We start from the raw sequence: 22,147 nt of genomic DNA on the forward strand, positions 1-22,147 counted from the left end.
AACTAGATTTCAGGAAAGCAACAGTTGAACAGCCGTGGACCTGAAGCGGTTACAAGCGACTTCACCTTTCCAGCCTGGGGCACTGAGTGTGCAGTGCCACAAGAGGGTGCTTCAGTGGCACCTAGTGGCATTGGCTCCCACCACTTTCTGAGGTTCTGAGATGTGTGACTGTGCAAGGGCTGCTCTGGAGGAACGTCTCCTAACTGGTAAGTAACTTTCCGTTGTACAGTGCTTTACAACTGGCATCTAAAGCACCAGCTCACCCATGTGTTGTGCTCAGGCTTTTAAAGTTACATAATGCATCAAAGGGATTCACTTTGGAAGAACTCCGGGATTAAAGCTTGGTGTCTGCCACTGCGTTGGGGTGAGGGGATTAGGTTAAATTCTGCTCTCTTAAAATGATTTCTCCCACGAGTCATGCAGGAGGGGGTGATACCACAGCTGCTTTGAGCAAGTCCACTTAGGACATGGGCTGAGTGGCAGAGGGGAGCTGGTGGGCCAGTACCGGTTCTAAGTGTGAGAAATCTTCTCTGTCCTCTGTTTCAACAGTTTATAAAGGGGAAAATAAGTTCCTAAATTCTCAAGTATTGGTAAACAGGGGTGAGATACCTGCTCTGATCTAAGTGACTGTCCTTTTCTACTGAGAGATGTGCCAGAACAGTCTGCCCTGGCTGCAGTGTCCCGGCGGCAGAGCTGCAGCACCCTGGAGCCACAGCACGGGGGGACGGATCGTGCAGCTCCACAGCCGGGCAAGAAGGAGCTGCAGGACCAGAACTTCCCTGTGCCATTTCACAGGCCAGTTTTGCAACGACACTCAAAATGCTGGCAGAGGCTTTGTGAATTCCTAAGTAGATTCCTTCTGGTTGTCTTTCCACACCTGTATTCCTATCATGTTTAAGCTGTTGCAGATCTTTGGAGATTAACTCTTCTCAGAATACATAGTTTCCTAGCTCTGGCCAACCTACTATCGGGCTGTCAGTACCTTCTAACTGGTATTTGTGCTTTTTTGACAACTGCAAAGCTGCACTAGTGTGAGTTTTCCTCCTTTGACATCAGTGTTGTTTGGAAAGGACACTGAAGTCCTTTTAAGTGTAGTAAATTACCCCCTTTCAGGGGAAGATCAGCAGTGGCACTACTCTGCTGCTGAGGTTTTATTATTCATGTGAAATTTTTCAGTTTTTTTTTGCAGAAAAGTTTTTTAACAGCCATATTTATTACTGTTGGTGCCACACAACTTGTATATATGCAAGTTAGTTGTGCATTTGAGTTGTTGTTTTTTTTTTCCTCCTGAAACTTTCAGTGAGAGAGTCATGAAAAGTTTTTTTTCCTCCTGAAACTTTTAGTGAGAGAGTCATGAAAAGTATCTGTTGAACCCTGACATACCTCAGCAGCCTCCACGCTGTGGGCTTGTAAAGGCAGTGCAGGGCAGTGCCTTCCAAAGTGTTACATTCTCAACGTCCTGCTCCCCTGGACCAGTGCTCCTACTATGGAAAGCTCAGTGCAAGCTGGACAAGACAACACAGCCATCAGCTTGTGCTCCCCACATATTGAGGGATTCTATCCTGGAAGGAAGAAAAAAAAAGGATTAGTGTAGATGGAGGGGAACACAGGGAAACACGAAGATAATATGAGGCAATTGTTCTGATGTAAGAGCAGCCTTATGGCAAATGCTTAATTCTATTGGGAGACCTCATAATGAGCACTATGCAACAATCAGCTTGCTTGGCTGCCAGATGTTTCTCAGTGTTCTCTAGTGGGAGCTTTTAAATCTTTTAAAAATATTTTTCTTTTAAAAATCTGAGCCTTATAGGCTCATTAGGAAACAGGCTCTTTGAGTATAACTGCATCTGGTTTATCTACAGCATCATATAAAACTTGTAGCATCAACTAGAGCAAGAAATTGAAGATCTTTAAAATGTGATTTGAATAGTGTTTAACTATACAAATAGAAGTAATAGCGTTTATTCAGGTACTTAAAAAGTTGGGAAAACTGGATAATGTCTCTGGCAAAATAACTCATCCCAAATGAGATAATAAATAGAAACTAAGGAGGTGGTCTATTTTGGAAGTGGCTTTCTAAAGCTGCTACTGCAAGGAAGGATTGGGTGAAGAGGAAAAGGGGGAAGGACCAGTATAGGCTTGAATGCTAAACAGAAATGTTTGGAAGAGATCAGAAGAGCAAAGTTTCCTTTGGATAAATTTCATGCCGTGGTGTAATACAGTCTCCCAGTGTAGGTGAGGGATTATGGTAGGAGTGCATCCTACAGGTCCTTCACACAAAATGAAACAGCACTACACTGTGGAAAACATTCTTCAGTTGGGCCTCAAGAACCACGTAATGATGATGAAACATCATGTGGAGATGTACAGAGGTGAAGTACCCGTGGCTCCCAGGCTTTCAGCAGGCTGCTCTGTAACACAATGGATACTGTGGCAGTTCTGTCCTCCACTGCCCACAGAAGTGCTGGTAGCTGTATGCTGGAATGTTTGGCTTAGCTTCGCAGGGAATTTCCTTAGGGGAGGGGTTCTGTATCTGTTGACATACAGTGGGAGGGATGATAGTTATATCTGTAGTGAACATGCCATAGTAATGCTATTTCTTAAGCCCTCCAAGGAATGCACTTTTTTTCTGCCAGAGGATTCAGTGGGTTTCACTCTAGAAATGAGCTGATTTAGCAGCTCTGTCTGTGCCTCTCAGTTATTTCAGCCTGTTCCCCAGTCCATAAGAATCCTGTTGCTGTCCTAATGAGTGGCTCACAGGATAAAATGGGAAAATGGGACTTAATGTTTTGTTTTAAATACATTTCTCACATCAAGCCAAGGGAGGTACCCCTCTGCATTTAGAAATGCTGAATAGAAAAGCAACTAAATACTTTGCTCTGGCACCAATCTGTCTGGTAAAAGCCCCTGGTAGGCTATTGTTCAATAGTCATCTAACCTTTCACATGTAGAAGAGCACTTACTGTAGGTACACTGGGGCTACTGCTGGAAAGGACCAGAAGCGTCACAGTGGAACAGACAGTAGATGGTATCTAGTGGGCATTGCTCATGTCTTCAGGTTCATGGATTGCAAGGCAAAGTGATTGGAAACTCCTGCTCTGAGGGAATTCCTGGTCCTTGATACCTCCCGTCAGTGCTGGGTGACTGGGGCAGCTGCTCAGAAGTGAAATCCTGCAGAGGTTGGCACACTGCTCCCTGGAGGGGGGGACCTGTTCCTCTCAACTCTCCCAAGCCTACACTTACCATAGTTCATACCTGTCAGAAGGTAACATAAGCCCTGAGGTGTGCTCACCTTGCAGCTAAGTCACTAGAAGAACAAGCTGCCACCAGAAGAGGCAGTGCTGCTCCTTCCTCACCCTCAGCTGGGTGCTCCTGTGTGTTGGATCCAAGACCTAAGTAACAACACAGTGAGTTGGTTCAGCTGGATTGTGTGACAAAGCACTGATCTTGGTGAAAAACAGAACGAAAAAAATTCCTGATTTCTTGTAGTAAAAATAGGGTAAAGGTTTTTTTTGGTAGATGAGGTTAATCTGCTGCCATCATAGGTTATTTGCATACATAAGGTTTAAGTAATCTTGATTCTTTGTCAAAATACACACACAAATTGGGTGGGGTCCTTTAAGTACAGTGAGGTGTCCTGAAAACTTGAAAGGGTGGTTGTTAGAGGTTCTGAGGGACTAAATAACCCACATGTGACCCAATTAGTACATAAAATATCTGTACCATCTTTTTCTCTAATCAAGTACTGCTAGATTGACAGTTTTAATTGGTGTCAAGTAGTGTTGTAGTTTGAAACTGTTAGACTTTCATGGAGCTTATGAACCATTTGCACATTTTGTATTGGCTGAAGAAGCACAGAATTACATGTCTTTGGAAACCTTTCTAGTCGTGATATCAATCTGAGGAATAAAGGATGCTTCTGCATCTTTTTGGGTGGTTATTGATTCTGCTGCCCTTCAACCTTGGGAACTTCAACCTACCTTTCTACTAGTACCTTAATTTATTTTACAAGTAGATATTCTTACTATGCTATGGCTGTTTGTAACATGAAGGTTTCTGGTGTGGGTGTAGTTCTGTTATATACAACACCTGATGGACACAAAACACCTTGGCTGTGCTAATATCAGTTTTATCTATGTAGTTCTTAACTCATTTGAACTAGTCATTAAAAAAGTATATAGAGGATTACATAAACATTTAGAATTTCACATTTTGTGCTTTACTGTAAACCAAAAGAGCAGAATGTCTTAGCACTGAGGACTGAATTTTGCTGCCATCATGTTGAAGCCTGAGCTCTGCTGTCCTGCCTTCCATGCTGAGTCACAGCAACGTGCTTCTGTCCAACCTGCCTGAAATGGTGCAGATCTGTCCAGAAGATACAGCAAACCAGGAGAAAAATGGATGTAGAGCAATGCCTACAGTCTTATCAGTGCACATGTTTTAGATATTTGTCTGCTATGCAAGATACTGACTCAAAATAGTTTGGCTTTTTACCTCTGTTAAGTCCTGGGTGCCTAATGAGATCAAACGGAAATCATCAGCAATAGTTCCTGGTCCTCATCCAGGATTGCCAAAGCCCTCCTGGCAACTGGGGCAGTGTTAGTGGGGTAGGGGAGGGTGAGGACAAGGCCAGAGGTTGTGGATCACCCTGAAGGGCTCCCCAACTCAGTTTCTGACAGTAACCAGGACCAGTCTCTAGGGAAACCTATGGCAATAGCCTAAGAGTAGTAATTTTAATCTACTTCATAGAAAAATCTTCACATTCTTTGAAGTTACTTAATGTATTATGGCAGGTGTTTAGTTTTACACTTCATAAATCTCACAGAAAAATTATTCAAAATGCCTACTTGTAAAATGCTTTTAGGAGAAAAAAATAAGGATGAATGCACAGTGGGTTTGGATCTTCTGGCAGCTCCCTCTGTTCCAGCAGAACTTCAGCATGCACCCTTATTCTTCACCTTACAGAAGTTCAAGTCCAGCACTGCTGCTTGTTTCATCTCAACCCCTGATTTCCCTATTTGTGGTGAAACTGGCAGCAGTAAAGAGCCTGTGGAGAGAAACTGGGGTTAGAAGCATCTTTCTGCTGGAAGCATGTCCTGATGGGGCTGTCTGAACTCTAACTATGGAGAAAGCTTGCAAGGCCATTTCCTTCCAAAATGAGGGAGTATCACATCATGTGTCTTAAGAATTCCAAATTTTCCTAATTTGGGGGTGCTGCTAGTAAAACCTGGGCTAATGACTGCGGGGGGGTTTATCGAACCAGACTTCATGGCAGCGCTTTGGCCCCTTCGGGTGCATCTAAGAACATATGGGAAAATGGGACAATTCAGACCCTTCCTAGTAATTTCTTCTCTCCTTATAGTAGATCTGGAAGGTGAAGAAGGGACTGTTTGGACCTCAGTAATGTTCTTGAAAGATAAATTCCTGGATCTTCCACAGAACGTGTCCTGCATTTTGTAACTTGGGCTTCTGGGCTAATTAATATAGGAACCTTTGCTAGCTAAAAGTATCAGATTATAAATTGTTAACTGGTCAGTGGAAATCTATGGATTTGTGAGGAGGGAAACTTGCCTTTTCTAATAGAAACATTTGTATTTCAGGAGTTCTTTTCTGGTAGTTTCCTTGTTTGAGCTGTCAGCATGAATGTGTGAGTGTTAGCCCATTGGAACTTTATTGTCATGTGAATTATGGGTTTTTTCCTGGGGCGCTGTGTGGGGTTTTGTTGATTTTGGCTTTTTTTTGCTGTGTTGAATTGTTCCTGTCACTGCCTGAAGGTAGAGAGTTGAATGCAGCTTAACAAAATACTTGCTTTTAAAGTCCTGTGCAAGTATATCTTCAGCATGGATGAAAACTGGAACCTTTACTTACACGCTACAAATTTTCTTGTATGTGGCATCTTTCAATTATTTTATTAGAAGTGGAACAAAAAGTTTAAAAGGAGAATTGGAATAGTGTGAATGGAAGTTTGTGAACAGTGGGAATTAGATGGCGACAGCCTGAGCAATATTAAATATTCTACAAATTCAGAATTTAGCTAAGAAGGGAATAGGTAGATATAAAAATAGTTTAATGCAGTGTCATCAGTGTGATAGTAATGTAATAATGCCAACAACCAAGCAGGCTGAGTATGTGTTTACATTTTCTAAGCGACTTCTGTGCTGTGTAACTTTTCTGTCTTTGCTCTTTGAAGTTTGGGGGGAAATGGGTTTATTAAAGTTCAGTAATACTGAAGGTAATAATGCAGTTTCAAATTCATGAGCTCTACCATCAGGGCAGCCTCTGCAATAAACAGGCTTTGTAAGGTGCTGTGTGAATTCTGTTTAAATGTAAGATGTGGGTTGTATTGAATTTCAGCTTTTTTTAATGAGTGAAAGTTTGGGATGTTTTTGGAGCTTATCCCTCAGGAATCTTTGAAGGTGGTGCCTTTTTTTTTTTTTTCTCCTCCCTCTAGGTTTCTTGCACAGATACTAAGTAAGATTTTGAACCAAAGTGGAACTCTTTTAAACTCTCCAGTCAGCCTTTGAGACCAAGTGCTCTCTGGAGGATCAAAGGCAAATTTCTTCAAAAAAATTGGCAACCTCTGCATACTTTTTAAAACTGTGTTTAAAAAGGCTAGTGAAATGAAATAGCTTAAATTGTCTACTTGATATTTTTGCTCTGGAGATGTCATTTCACAGACTTTTCTTTGCAGCCTGGCAACTGATCTTCATGATTAAGAAGTTATATAGTTAAGCCTTTAATGTTATTTTCTTCTTTGTTTTATCAGCCCAAAGGGAAGAGAAAAAACATGAAGACAGAGCAGAGCCTACATCAGGATCGAAGAAAGCTGCTGCATCTCTAATGGAGAAGCAGGCATCTTCTCTCACTAAGAACCTTCCTTCAAAGAAGTCCTCATCCTTTTCTAACACATCACTAGCTAAGCAACCACTTAAATCTGCTGCAAGCTTCAAAGGTGTCATTCCCAAGAAACCTTGGCCTTCATCAGGCAGCGTTCCTCCATCAGGCAGTATTCCCTCCTCAGGCACTATTCCTTCAAAACATCCATCTCTTGGCTCATCAGTTTCCAAAAAAGCACCTACATCTTCCAGTTTGGGTGGAGGACTCAAAAAGCCTTCACTGTCCTCCAGTTCTGCTGCATCTGGAAGTAGTCAAGCAAAAGCCTCCTCTGGCCCCATCCCATCACAGCCCAACTCTCAGATTCGACAGAATATTCGACGGTCCCTAAAAGAAATTTTATGGAAGAGGTGGGAACTCAGAGAACTCATTTTATTTAGGAAGCTACAACTAGACATAAATATTTAGCATGCAGGGTTTTGTTTACTTCTTGATAAGGGTATTTAGGGACGGAATTTACACTACAATTTACTACAAGTGTAATTGGCATCTGAGGTTTATATTTAAATTAAAGAAAAAGCCTGCTATAAAATAAATGTGCCTTTAAAAAAAAATCTTACTATCCCATTGATACTGAGGCAATTACAGTTGAAGAATGAAATTGCAGCGTAGAAGCTGGGATAGTGCAGGTGCTCTGCAGTTTTGAGATCTGGTGATGGCAGGGGAGCAAGGAGCACAGCATAGGAAATAGCACAGTGGAAAGTTGAAGGCTTACTGAAGCAGAGTTTCTCTCCCCTCCCAGCATAAAAATCAACAACAAACCCTGGTCGGTGGAAAGTTGTATCACTTAGGAAAGAAAAACAAGCAAAAGCAAATTGTCTACCTCGGTGATCATTAACATTAACACCAACCATCAACCCCTGCACTCATGTTGTCTCTGAGATGGAGATGCTGTTCACACTTGAAAATCCAGGACTAAAACTCAAGTGCTTCAGCTCCCTGTGTCACTCGCAGCAGAGCAGCTCCTAAAGCCTGTGCCATGAGCAGAGCAGTTGTAAGGGCTTGAGGGCAGTTCTCAAGGGCTGCCAGTGGCCAGCAGCTGGAGGTTGCTGTAGTTCACAGGTCAAGGTCCTTAGACAGACTGAGGCTGTGAGGTGTCTTTTGGAGGAGTCCTGAGGCCTCCAAATGATGGGGTTTGGAAGGGACCTCTGGAGATTGTCTGGTCCAACCCCCCTCAGTGAGTGAGGAGGAGCCTAGGTCAGCTCCTTCCTCTGAGAAGTTACTTTGCATGAATGCTAACAGAAGATCCATGCCTAACATAACTGCATGTACTCTTGTTTGTTTTAACAGAGTCAATGATAGCGACGATCTGGTCATGACAGAGAGTGAAGTAGGGAGAGTAGCACTCAATATTGAAAAGGAGATGTTTAATTTGTTTCAAGTTACAGACAACAGATACAAGAGTAAATACCGAAGCATCATGTTCAACCTCAAGGACCCCAAAAACCAGGTTTGGAATTCCTTAAGCAGTCAATACATACTGAAATATACTTTTGGTTTTTAATTCTCTGCCCTTAACATCTAGAGTTTCCAGATACAGATTTATGAATTATGCTATAAAATATTATTGTAAAGCCATTCGCATACTTAAAAAATGGGGTTTTATCCAGTATAATTTAGTAGATAATATTTCTTTATTAAGTTTGAGTAATTTGTATGAAATATTTATTTACAGAATGGCTTTGTTAAAGTAAATACAGACTTTATTGGACATTCTGTAGTATGTGTTGGATGCTGCTTATGTACGTGATTATATTAATGCTATAAAAGAAGAAAACAGATGCTGGTGCAGATGAGGATACCACTTAAAACATCTTTGCTGTTTAATTTTTTAATTTCTATAATAGATTTAAAACAAGAGTGTCTAGTTCTGACCTTCCTATTAAGTTGCATTGATAGATATTAATGATAATGATGAAAATACATACTTTGTGTTGTTTCATCCTTATTTTCTGGGTCACTACATCTATCCAAATTTGCTTATAAGCAGCCAGTATTTTTAATAGACCCTTAATAAGCTGGAATGGGTTTTGCCTGTTCAACCCTGCAAATCTTGTTAGTTAACCCAAACAGGTTCTCTTCAGCATGGTAACAAAGTCTGTTTTGCTTTCAGGGACTTTTTCATCGTGTCCTTCGTGAGGAAATATCACTGTCAAAACTAGTGAGAATGAAACCAGAAGAACTTTTATCTAAAGAGCTGTCTGTATGGAGAGAGAAACCAGCTAAAGCAGTGAGTGATGTGATTTTCCCTTGTGATATGAATCAACCCTTATCACCCATGTTATGGTAGTGCCTAATGAAATGATGCTCAGGTTAAATACACTTTTTCTCTACCACCAGCCAAATGGTAACAAAGCACAGGATAAAATTATAAAATAAATCTGTGCACTTCTTACCAAAATGGTTTTGTTTCTTTCAGGTGATAGAGTCAAGAAGCAAACCTCATGAAATCAAGAAAACAGCTGTGAAACGGGACCACACACCAGCTGTCAATATGGAAGATTCGCCTCCAGTGTCTGATTCTGATGTAAGTATTGGCTGTTGCTTCAGCATGAAGAGGTGAATGGTAACCAGGGCCTCAAACTTTTTATCAGAAATGAGGATGGTTTCAGTGGACTGTAAGGATAGTATCGCCTAGTAGGTGTGCTATGAGCATTTTGCCTTTTAATTGAAAGGAGTGCAACAACCAAATGATAGGCATTTTTTGCATGCACTTCTAAAATGCTGTGTATTTTTCAGCCTTTGCTGCCAATTCAAAGATACATCTTTTTCTGAACATCTACTTCAGAAAACCATGGAATGAAATGAGGACAGATATTATTTGAGAACTTTATGACATTATAAGCTTTAACCAAGGCCTTGAATCTCCTAATTTTAAAGGACTAAAGTTACTATTGTTTTCCAAAGTATTTTTTTTCTGGTTGAAATTAATGATTGTATTTTGTGTTTATTCATTTTCAGGAGCAGCAGGAGTCAGCCCGAAATGCACCAAATGTGAACAGTGCTCCTTCTCTAGATGTTTTTAGCAGTATGTTGAAGGATACCACAAGTCAACATCGAGCCCATCTTTTTGACCTGAACTGCAAAATCTGTACAGGTATCTACAATTCTGACTTGATGCAAAGTAGAAGTGTAGTTATGTTTAGAGTGCTATTTGTTTATTTGTTCTTCAAACTCTTTCATTGTTAAATAGTAATCAAAAGTTTTTAAAACAAATGTGCAGGCCAGATTTCAGCATCTGATGATGAAGTACCAGCAAAGAAGGTCAAGTCGGCAGCTCCTGTTAAAAAGGTGGAGTCAAAAGCAAAACCAGAAGTTCAGTCCAAGTATGAAAGTTCTGCACCACCCCCAGCAGCAGAGCCTACCAAGGACACTCTCTCTGAAGATGCAATGGACATTGATGTTGAACCAGAAGAAGAAACAGTTCCTCAGTCAAGTGTAGAAGGAACTTACATTCCCACAACCCAGAGCCATAACAATACAGACTCTGTTGTGCCTGAAGAGGTACCTGCTTTTCCAGCCACTTGTGCTAGCACGGTTGTCACAACTGTCACAGTTTCTGGCAGAGACCCCAGGACAGCAATGAGCAGCTCCTCTAGTAATGCCACAGCAGCCCTGCGTTCTGCTGCTGCATCTGACAAAGCTTCAACAGGGGAAACAAAACAGGACACTTCAAAACCAGTTATGACCGTCCCCAAATCGATATTAACGAAACCATCATCCTCTCCAGATCCAAGATACCTGGCAGTTCATCACTCACCCAATGTCAAGTGCGTATACTTAAGCCAAGCTACCCCACCTTTCATGTGGTTATCTTCTGAGTCCCACGTGTTCCCTGGCCTGTTCCCCTCCTCCCAATCAAAAGGCATGTTCAGCTTTAAAGTTCAGGAAGCCTTGTCCAGAGTTTGAATTTGCCATCTCCACTTTTACCTTCTCTAGCTGGTCATACTTTCAGAGCATGGCTGTGTGTTGACAGCAACAATTCCACAGTGTGTTTCAACAGATAAATATGACTTGAAGTTATGCAGGCTTAGAAATCTGCTTGTACATTAATATATAGAAAGCAACTGTGTGTGAGATGGTTTAAAGGCAGTTTCAGATTTTTGTCTTATATTAAAATACTGGATATATGAGTTAAAATTAACCAATTGATCCTTGAAAGGAAGTGAATTTCATACTCTGGGTATATACAATAGTACAACTAAATATTGTGAAGTATATCCTTAAGAAACTGCAGCTAAAAGATTTTCGGTCATAGCAAAGTTTTGGAGAATCTTTCAGATGCATATTGGTGACTCAGCTAGTGGGAAATAAGTAATTCAGATTCTTTTGTGATAGAGCCAGGATCACAACAGCTACAGTGCTAACCTGGTTTTATAAAAGTCATATTTCAGCATCTTTTGCCTGTCTGCAGCTACAAGTTTATTTTCTGTTACTCTTTGCTTTTTTCACTAATACCAAGTGAATGGAAAACATGAACAAAGCATTTAGTAACAGTTCTGTTATATGTTGAAAGGAAAGTATTTGGTCAACAGGAGGAGGGGAGAAAAGGGATCATTCTCATCTGGATTCTGTAACCTTTGTGTTCTGGGTTTGTTTTGCAGTGCTGCAGAGCCACGCTCCCCTCAGGACAGCGACACCTCCCTCTTCCTCTCTCGTCTCAACACCATTTGGAAAGGATTTATTAACATGCAAAGTGTGGCCAAATTTGTCACTAAAGCATATCCTGTCTCCGGGTGCTTTGATTATCTTAGTGAGGTTAGAACCGACCTGTTTGTGTTTAGAATGAATCTGCTCTGCAGTTCCTGCTGCTAGAAAGGCCTGGGGTCTTTATGTGTATAGATTTACCTACATATATTTAGAGAGAGAGGGAGTTTTAATGTAGCTATAGCAGTTATAAATGGCATCTCTTTAGTAACAGGACAAGTAGCTCAAGAAAAAAAAGCCTTGTAAAAATTTTTCACATATTTGTGAAGAATTCTCATGTTTTTAAATATATAAATATATTTGACAAGGGGGAATGGATGAAAACTGGAAGAGGGGAGATTGAGGTTAAACATTAGGAGGAAGCTCTTTAGTGTGAGGGTGGTGAGACACTGAAACAGGTTGCCCGGGGAAGTTGTGGAAGGCCCATCCCTGGCAGTGTTGAAGGGCAGGTTGGATGGGGCTTGGAGCAGCCTGGGCTGGTGGGAGGTGTCCCTGCCTATGCAGGGGGGTTGGAACTGGATGATCTTTAAGGTCCCTTCCAACCCAAAGCATTCTATGATATTTTTACATATGTTTGGAACAAACATGGAATAATACCTTTATTTCTGCTTCAATTTTTGAAGACATTTTAGAGCCAGTATTAAAGATGTCTTGTTCTGTCCTCAAACTAGGGATGTCACTGATGGCATCTATTGCATTTATGAAAAATATCATCCTTTTAACTAGTTTTCAAACAAAAAAAGTTGGATGATACTATCCTGGGAGGGTGTATACTCAAGTCATGAGACAGGATGAAGGTTTGCACTAAAACAAATAAGATTTTCTTTGAAGTGTGTTTTATCTTTGACACACAAATGTGTGTTTCAGGACTTGTGTCAGTTGGGTTGGTGGTTCTTTTTGGTGTTATTTTTTTGCTAGGCTGAGTTTCAGAGTTCTCATGACAGGAAACTCACTAGAATATATGTGACTCATTGTCGCAAGAGCAGCATTTCCTTAGAAACTGAAAATGAGGAGAAAACCTGTATTCCAAAGGGCAGCCTCCCTGTGACAAAGCCAATAATTGGTGCACAGAACTGATAGAAACTTTGCTGCTTGCTTGGGGGTGCTTTGTTTCATCTGTGCTGTTGGATGCTGAGATTTACCACCTAGAAATTCAGAAATAGCCCATGTGAAAGCAGGAAAGTATGCATGGAAGTTTGCTAACATCTAGTAGTGCGTTATGGACAGGGCTGCTGGGATGGGACAACCCAGACTGCTTTTGAACACCAGTTTATCTGGGTTTTTCTCACACTACCATGTAATGCTTCTTGTTTAGGATTTACCAGATACAATCCACATTGGTGGGAGGATCTTACCGAAGACAGTCTGGGATTATGTTGGCAAACTCAAATCTTCGCTTTCTAAGGTACTCACTTCAAATCCTTTGCAAAACCCAGAAGAACAAAAACCACAACAATATAAAACGGCAACTTTTAATAATAAAAGTGTCATAAATCACACCTGGAAAACTACTGAGCCCACTTACTCCTTTGCAATTTCTGATTTATTGAAGGAACACATTAACTGAGCAGCAGAGTCTCTAGATTTCTCTCCTGTTCAGTTGTCATACTATGTATTAATTTTTAATGAATGAACATAAAAAAATCTATTCAATATTGAATTTTAAAATTCACATTTGAAATAAGCTTATTGTGTATAATAGATTTTACTATTAAAAACACTTCAGAAGTTACAAACTCATGCACAGTACACAGAATCATGGAATTAAGAACTTTCCATTTCTTTCATATTAATTTGAGCTTCAGGATGTTTAGTTTGAGGTAAGATGCACAAGTCATTTGTATTTCTGAAAATGGCAAACCTCGTTCTATTTTAACATTGCAAATTGAACCACAGTACTCTCTTCAAACATGTCTGGAGTGAGAAATGCACAATTTAGTTTTGCCCCTGGAATTTGCCCTTTACCATTTTATTTGCTGGGATGTTGCAGGTTGAATTTTTCTGCTTTGCTTTTGTATTACAGGAATTGTGTTTGATTCGTTTCCATCCTGCAACAGAAGAAGAAGAAGTTGCCTATATCTCTCTCTACTCCTATTTTAGCAGTCGTGGTCGTTTTGGTGTTGTAGCTAATAACAACAGACATATCAAGGATCTCTACCTGATCCCCCTGAGTTCTAAGGACCCAATTCCTTCCAAACTCTTGCCCTTTGAGGGACCAGGTAAGCACAAAACAGGGGAGGTTAATGAAATGCTAGGTAAAATCACAAAGCAGAAGTCAATGTGAGACAAGTTGTTGTTGAATGTTTAATGTAAGCATTACTACTTTTTTTTTTTTTAATTTTAAACCCAATTTTTAAGTATGCAAACAGGGAAAAATGGGAAAACCCACACTGTTCAAGGTAAAATTGTCTGACATTGACATAGCCTTTCCAACAAGATGCTTCTCTGCTATTAGGAGAAGGAGTTGCCCTGTAAAATCAAGTGTGCGAAAGAAAAAAGTCAAAACCCTAACCACAACAAAAAACCCCACCCTGTCTTCAGCAACCCATGAATCCATAAAACCTAGACCCTTACAAGCCGTTCACCATCACTTAAATCAAGCAGGAAACTTATCCCATGGAAGAGTCAAGAAGTCTGTGAAGACACAGGTAATATTTGTAGTGGTTTCACTCCTGCTGAGGTTCACGCTGTACGTGCAATGTGGTGCACAAGGTGTTTGGAATCTTTTGTTCTAGTGGGAGCAAACTCACCAAATCACTGGCTTCTGACAATTGGTTTGTTGAGGGGAAAGGGGTCTAGGTTCTTCAGGGTCAGTAGGTGGCTGGTATAGGCAGGTTATATTATAAGATCAAATTAGCAGTAGTAATGTTGGGCTTGAGTTTGCTCCATGTTTGTGCACTGAACGTGGTGACAGAAGAACTGAGAATGAATTCAGCCACGAAACACCCTTCTATTACAAAATTTGAACTCATGTCCATCTGAGGTTGGTGGAGATTCGTATGCTTGTTTTCCAAATCAATCTGGGGTTTTACATAAAATAACAGATTGAGAAGCTGAAGAACTTCCAGGTTACAATGAAATACTTTATTAGCACTGGTTTGCAAAATATTAAGGGGTAGGTATGAACCAGCAAACATGCAAGGAGCTGACCTTTCTGAGAAGCTGATTGAAGTCCTCTGCTCCTCAAATACCAATTTAGGACTGAACTCAATAAAGCTTTCTCAGAGCTTATGTGCTGGAGCAACAGTGTCTGGGAGAGGTTTTCAGGTGTTAATGGCAACCACAGCAAATGATACTTCAGTAAAATGCTCTCCCTTCCTGCATGAGATGGCAAAGGGCACTTGCTGTGCATCCTCAGACAAGCTCTTTCTCATACACCCCTGTCCTTGAACAGTGCACAGCCTAGGTCATAGTTTTTAGGCTGTAGGTAAAAAAGCAGGATTGTTGCTGTCTGAATTACAGCAGTACAGCTCTGATTGCTGAATCTCAGCACCTCTTAGTCACTAACTTCCTGAATTCTTGAAAAGCAAAAACTTATTCCTGTTTTATAGCCAAGAGATGGAGACATGAAGTGCAGGACACTTGGCACAGGGTTGTAGGCAAAAGAGTCTCAACTCATGAACTAGTTTTTCCAGCCAGAACAAAAGAAATATGCTCCTTCCTGGGCACACAAGAACAGGATTGGCCATTGAATCAGCTGTAAATGTCTGCAGTCTTTTGCTGGGCAGGTAAATGCCTCCCTAAAGCAGGTTATTTACCTAATTCTTGCCTTGCATTCCTGTGGAAATGCCAGCTTTCCTTTTTACACTTCCTTTCACTTCTCTCTTGTGCAAATGAAACTTACCTTAGATTGGAGGTTGGCCAATGTAGGTAAACTCTTAAGTACTAGAAGAGAAATTTGTGATGTCAACCTGGTTTTGCTGAGTTTCAAATACTCTGAATTCTGAGAGTCAGGTTTTTAGGTTGAAATCAGTCTTTGTAGGCAAAGTGGACTAAAGGATGGCAATAGAAATAAGGCTGCAAAGGCAGAGGCCAGGGGATGTAAAATATTCCTAAGAGATCCACTTAGATTCCTGCCATCAATTCACACTTCTTGGAAACTTCACCTCACAGTTGTGCAAAGTTGTATTGATACTTTAAACCAGCATCCACGGGGGATGAAAAAAATCAGGTAAGCTGTTCTTCTGGGCTTTGTGTATGTATTAAAACCACAGCGTCAAAACCCATGTAATCTGCACTTTTTAATGACATTTGATGGAATTTTGCTTTTTCTTTCAATAAAAATATTTGATGGAAAGTGGTCATTGTCTCCTTAAATCGGGTGCCTTCACAGAGAGAGAAGGACTCAAGATGCGTGTTGTGCTTTAGGTGGCTTGAGATGACTTGAGAACTATGACCCGAGGGGGGAGGAGGGAGAGGACAATCAAACCCTGCCACTCCAGAAATCCTAGTTAGAAGATATTCCAGCTGTATCTACCCAGTTCCATCAGGCACCTTTGGATTATGAATTTCTCCTGTTTTCTGATGGACTGGATTTGGAACTCAACTGAGGACTTCTGAACTGCTCTAGTGCCTAGAAGATCTACCAAAAACCTTGGCGTGGGCTATTGAAAAACAGGAAAATGGAAGGTTATCCATATTTATACTTAATTCATCTCAGATACTGTCAGATTTTCTGCATCATTGGGCTCTTCTGCATTGTCCTTCTGCAATGGTTTGCTGTGTGTGAATTTACCTGCTTGTTTCACATACACACTAAATATTATATAGCATTTATTATTAACTTTATTTAGCACCTTCAGCTGTAGATACCAAAGGACTTTGTGAAAAATAGTATAATCAGACTTCATTTTTTGAGGTAGCTAGTGGCAATGTTGGGAATGTAACAATATCTTACATAGTTAAATTAATATAATATTAAATCAGTTAATATAATTAATAACATTAATTTTAATAAAAGAGCCATATATTGGCACAGGATTCCACAAATGTTGCTGCATCTCTTGACATGCATGTTTTCTCTTAAAGTATGAAGGCATGAAATCTCATGCTGCTTCAAATGCACTTCAAAACTGCAGCAAGTGGAACAAAATGTTAACTGTTCTCTGAGTGGAGCTGGGTGTCTTCATCTCAGCAGACCCCACGGTGAGAAGCAGCAGTAGGAGGAGCATGTGCCATGACAAACCTTTCCTGTGGCACCCAAGTGCCACCCAGCAACTGTCCTTAGTGTGCAGCAGTGTTAGGGTGTTGGGGGTGATTTATACCCCTGAATTAAGGGTGCACAAGTGTCAGGTGCTCTCATGGTTGATTGGGACAGTTTAAAACTGCACCAGAGGTTTGCTTAGTCCATTCCCATGGGTTTGTCACCCATGCACAGAAAGGAGAGCTGTATCAACCAGTGCAGGTAACTTCTCCCCAACTGCTGATGGTAGGGAGACCTGAGACCATTATCTGCATCAGAAAAAAAATGTACTTAAGAGTAAGGAGAACAAATATTAATCCAATCCTAATATTTAGTATATCTGTATTTGATGGCTTTAGTTACAGAGTGTAACTAATAAAATCAGCGTGTGGACTTCATAATAGGGTAATAGCTATTGTGTAAACAATTCAGCACTGAAAGCTGCTAACTGCTGCCACAGCTTGCAGCACTTCTGAAGTGCTTGTGAAAAACAGTCACTGAGCAATAGTTGGGAGACTGGAGCCAACATGTAACCTAAAATTAGGCATTTGACCTATTTATGGATATTGAAATAGAACAGGACTGACCTTTGAAGTGCTCTTCTTGCCATATGTTTCCATTCAACAGAAGAATTTAATATTTGGTTATTTTTAATTAATATAAAAGCCAGGTTAGGAATAACTTCTAATATTTGTCTAAAATTACAGTATCAAAATGTAAAATGTTAATGGAGATATTCAAAGAGGACTAAACTCTAAACAAATTATGTTATTACTAAAATGTTTTGGAAGTGAATTAATACATTACCCTGTTTTAATTAGTGACTTGATCTCTATTTCTTACAGGGATTCTAAACTGATTTTTCAGTAATTGCTGTTTATTAGATAACCTGTCTGGTGGATTTTTGAAACCTGTCTGTTTCAATTATTCAGTGTCTGAGCTTCATTGTGACTAACTGCATAAATCACAAGTCTCTGCATAAAAAGCAGATAACCAGAATATTACAAACAGAAAACCAGCAAATGCCTACTGGGGGTTTTTGGATAAAACACCAATTTGTGAGACACTCTGCACTGGTCAGCACTGACCAAATGTGGAGCTGGTATTTAGATAATGATAAAGAAAAAATGTAAAGCAGATTCACACACAGGGAACCATTTCTACCTCTGGAGTCTGTTGTGAATGGGTTTTTTCCCAGTGAAATTCTTTTGAACTAGGCCTCAAATCTTCTATATTAATAGAATTCTGTTTTAGGTGGTAAATTATTGTGAAGAGAATTGGTGGAATTGCTTTTAAGTTGTGGGTGCAAAAGAGTATTTGGATAAGTCAAGTATTTCTGTGGTCCTTTTTGAATAACCTTAGATTCACTGAATGGAATTGTTTAGTTCCTGGCCTGCCTGCTTTTATTATACATCTCGGCATCCCCACTCCTCTTCAGCAGCAAATTTGGGCTTTGGTAAAATAGCCACATGATTTTCTTCATATATATATATATAATTTATATATATATTTATTTTTTTTCTAAATATAAAAGAAGAAAGTGGAAATTGGCACCACTTACTAAGGCAGAAATCTTGTACCTGGAGGAAAAAAACCTTTTTAGCACTGAATTTTAGATGTACAAATAGAAAATATGTACTGCAAAATGATAAATAAAAGATTCTTTAAAACAGCATGTCCAATATCCTCACAGCCACAGAATTATGTCAAACTTGACCACTGAACTGTGAAATAATATAAATTCTGTTTTACATCTAGAATGTATTCTGCAGAATGACTGTTTTCCTAACACTTTCAGTTTTTCTTGTTTCTCGACGTAATTTATGAGAGCTATTCCTGAAAGGAAATCTCAGGCAAATATTTTAGGTTGGCTTATAATTTTCATTATGACTTTGTCTGGTCTTTTAAAAAGACTATTTCTAGGGAGTAACCAAGGTTTTTTTTAATTAAGAAATTGAAACAGTTTAACTGTGCTGTTACCAGTTACAATCAGAAAAGCACAGAATTTTAGAGGAAGGGTTTTTCCCTCAGTTGTCAAGAGATCTCATGAAACTCATGAAGTTATTTTATTTGAGAAACTACTCTACTTGTCTTATTATCTGTAGTTCACTATTTGAAAAAGAAGGTTTACATGGCATAAGATTTGAGTGTAGAAAGTGGAAGAATTGGTGATTTAGGGGGGCATTCCATGAACAAAAGTTATTGAAGAGAAATAGTAAGTTTAAAACATAGAGCAGCTCTGGTTTTGGTGTGGTATTTAGCAAACTGCAAGTAATTCCAGCAGTGTAAGCTTTCATGGGAGAAGAAATCTTTCCTTAATTGGTGCTAATGCTCGGGCTTTCCCTTGGCATCAATTCAGCCAAGTTTTCATCTCCTACTTCAGTAGGTTCTGACTGAATTGAGCTTGAGCTGTAAGAGTGGTGGTATCTTCTCACTAACAAAGCTGACTTCTCTTACTGATTTTTCAGTGTGAAGTTAGTGACCAAAAAACTTAGAAAAGGTGCATTTAGGAAAATGTAATTTTATCATTAGATGGTAAATTTAGGAGTCCACTTAAAATTAATTTGTTTCAGCCAAGTAACATACTTGTGAATGTGGTTTGCTGATGGGATGTGTCTGCAGCTGTGGGGCTGCAGGGGTTTTGTTGGTATCAAAAAGTTTTCACTGCTAATAATTAGATATTTAACAAATGTTCCTTAATGAGCACTTGGTTTGTTTTAACAAGAACAAGAAACATTTATATATAGAACTCTTACTTACAGGATCATGAATAGAAAGGGAAAACGTAGCTCAGAATCCTCATCTAACCATTTACCCTCAGTAAATATTATCTGTTGCTTTGCAGATTGATTTATGTTTGTGTTACTGCTGCCTAGCTGGTTGCAAATAATAACTAATGCCACATACAGGGGAAGGACAAATGAGTACCTTCTAAAAGTCATTAGATCCAGAAGTTAAAAAAGCCTCACTTGATCCAGATTTGCCACCAACTGTATGTTAGAGGCTTTCTTCCCTGCCCTTCATTCTGGACCCGTTTCTCTTCCATGAGTGCCAGTGGGAACTGCATGACATCAACCAGACCTGCAGACCTTTGCATTTCTCCTCATCCTCAGAAGCTTCCCCATCATTTTTCAATATGCTTCTCCAAAGATTCAGGTCTGAAGCTTTCACAAGGGAGTACTTCTGCTCACAGCCCCAGGCTGAGCCTGCAGCAGGGGGTTGGAAGTCCCCTTGCCCTCTGCTCACCGGGATCATACCCAACCTGCCGTTTCCTTGCAGAGGAAGCAAACACAGTCATGTCCCTTTCTCCCACATCCTCAACTCCTCTCTGCTTATGTTCTCCTTTCCTTCTGTGGAATGTTACCAGTTTCCCTTTGAAAATAACATCTAGCCGGAAAAGAAATCAACAGGGAGTGGGTTCCAAGCTTTAATACTGTTTCCAAACACAGTTTGCTTGAAGTTCTCTTTGTAGCAATTATTGGGATTTGTTGAACTTAGTGATAAACAAAATATTTATAGATGGGTATAAATGTTAATGTAGACTTGTAACATAGATGGTAACAAATGCAGTTGGGAAGTTGAGCTCAGGTTTTCTCACTTTACATTATCTTTGTGTGTACAACACATTTGCAAACTATTTCAAGGTAAATATGTGATTTTTCAGGGGGAGAGGAAGGGATGGTTGAACAAAAATGAAGTAACTACAAAAAATATAAAAGCTTTCTTTGGTTTTGAACATTTGCAGAGACACTTTTTAATAATCATACCTTTTTTCTGGAGTCTTTTATTGAAGATGTCATGGCAGGAATGAAAGCCTTTATTTACTTGTTATACAAGTATAGTCATACATTTGTGGTCTAATGAAAATTGCTGATAGGTCATCAAATGGCATTTAGAAAAACTGTCATCTTTACAGCTTTTGTACTGCTACTACCTGAGATCACAAGTTTCTAGTGAAACCAGAATTAAAAAATAGTTTTTTACAGATACCATCTTTGTGTTCTCTTTCAGGTCTCGAGTCGTCTCGGCCAAATTTAATTCTTGGCTTGGTTATCTGTCAGAAGGGGAAACGTGTTGCCACTGGCCTTGAAACAGACAAGATAGAGGAGAAGCGAAGCAGAACTCAAGCACATGAGGAGGCTGAGACCTCACTGTTCTTGAGAGGGTCAACAGGTGCCTCACAAGAGAAGAGAACTCCAAAATATGGACTTTATTCAGGAGATTCAACTGTAAGTACAACACCACCAGGATCTCCTCCACCTCCTCCTCCTCCACCTCCACCGCCACCAGACACTTCAGCAGTCACACCTTCAGTATTAAAAATACTGTCATCAATTAAAAGTGGATCCACGAGTACTGTGCCACCACCCTCTTCAACCACTGCTTCTGCAGGTGCTACTGCTACACATTCTTCATCCTCAAAAACTGCCACACCTCTCGAGCACATCCTGCAGACCCTGTTTGGCAAGAAGAAAACATTTGAGCCTCTTGCTAAGGATTCTGAAACTGCCCAGTCTTCAAATCAGGAAAGTCAGGCTGCTGCTGAGGGAGGCATGTCAGCAGTTCCTTTGTTGGATCCCATTGTGCAGCAGTTTGGACAGATGTCAAAAGACAAAGCTATAGAAGAGGAGGAGGATGACAGGCCATATGATCCTGAAGAAGAATATGGACCAGAGAAAGCTTTTGAGATGCAGACTGGTGAAACTGAGAAACGATACAATGTGGAAAAGCCATCTAATGCAGCAGAACTGGAGGATGAGGCCTATGACCCCGAAGATGAAACTATCTTGGAAGAAGCAAAAGTTACTGTTGATGATTTACCTAACAAAATGTTCACTGACTCTAAGAACAATTCTTCAGAAACATCTGCTTCGTACGTGCCTGATTTGTCTGCGTCCTCATCCTTGGTAGAACAGCAAAAAATGTTGGAAGAGTTAAACAAACAAATAGAAGAACAGAAAAGACAACTTGAGGAACAAGAAGAAGCCCTCAGGCAACAAAGAGCAGCTGTTGGTGTTTCAATGGCTCATTTTTCAGTGTCTGATGCTTTAATGTCACCACCACCCAAATCTTCCCTGATAAGGACTGAACTATTCCATCAGGACCAGCAAGCTGCACAAAAAGTAGATTTACCTTCATCTTTAAATCAGCAAGCACAAGTTTTAAACCCGGGCTGCGACCCAAGGCAGAGCAGAGATCCTCGCCAAGCCAGAAGGATGGTGACAGAGGCCAATGACAATGTTGATGTCCGAATAAAGCCACAGGTGGTGCAGAATGAGATCTCCACAAGAGAAATTGCTCCAGCAAGTTTTCCAAATGCCTTGCAGACTTCGCTTGGTAAGGAAGAGAAAACTTTAATTCCTG

The 22,147-nt window shown here is 40.1% G+C and overlaps 1 protein-coding gene across 1 annotated transcript in view; it reads left to right on the forward strand.

Moving 5' to 3' along the window:
- The window catches only part of DIDO1 (death inducer-obliterator 1), a 37,190-nt gene that overhangs the window by 12,874 nt on the left and 2,169 nt on the right, over window positions 1-22,147 (forward strand). Inside the window, exons 7-16 of the mRNA XM_009998616.1 lie at window positions 6,767-7,244; window positions 8,185-8,344; window positions 9,008-9,124; window positions 9,314-9,421; window positions 9,856-9,991; window positions 10,118-10,664; window positions 11,499-11,652; window positions 12,917-13,006; window positions 13,625-13,820; window positions 20,795-22,143. Of these exons, the coding sequence (XP_009996918.1) occupies window positions 6,767-7,244; window positions 8,185-8,344; window positions 9,008-9,124; window positions 9,314-9,421; window positions 9,856-9,991; window positions 10,118-10,664; window positions 11,499-11,652; window positions 12,917-13,006; window positions 13,625-13,820; window positions 20,795-22,143 (3,335 nt within the window). The remainder of the gene's footprint in view (window positions 1-6,766; window positions 7,245-8,184; window positions 8,345-9,007; window positions 9,125-9,313; window positions 9,422-9,855; window positions 9,992-10,117; window positions 10,665-11,498; window positions 11,653-12,916; window positions 13,007-13,624; window positions 13,821-20,794; window positions 22,144-22,147) is intronic.

The sequence above is a fragment of the Chaetura pelagica genome, unplaced genomic scaffold (assembly GCF_000747805.2).
Source record: "Chaetura pelagica isolate M959 unplaced genomic scaffold, ChaPel_1.0 scaffold275, whole genome shotgun sequence".
Taxonomy (NCBI): Eukaryota; Metazoa; Chordata; class Aves; order Apodiformes; family Apodidae; genus Chaetura; species Chaetura pelagica.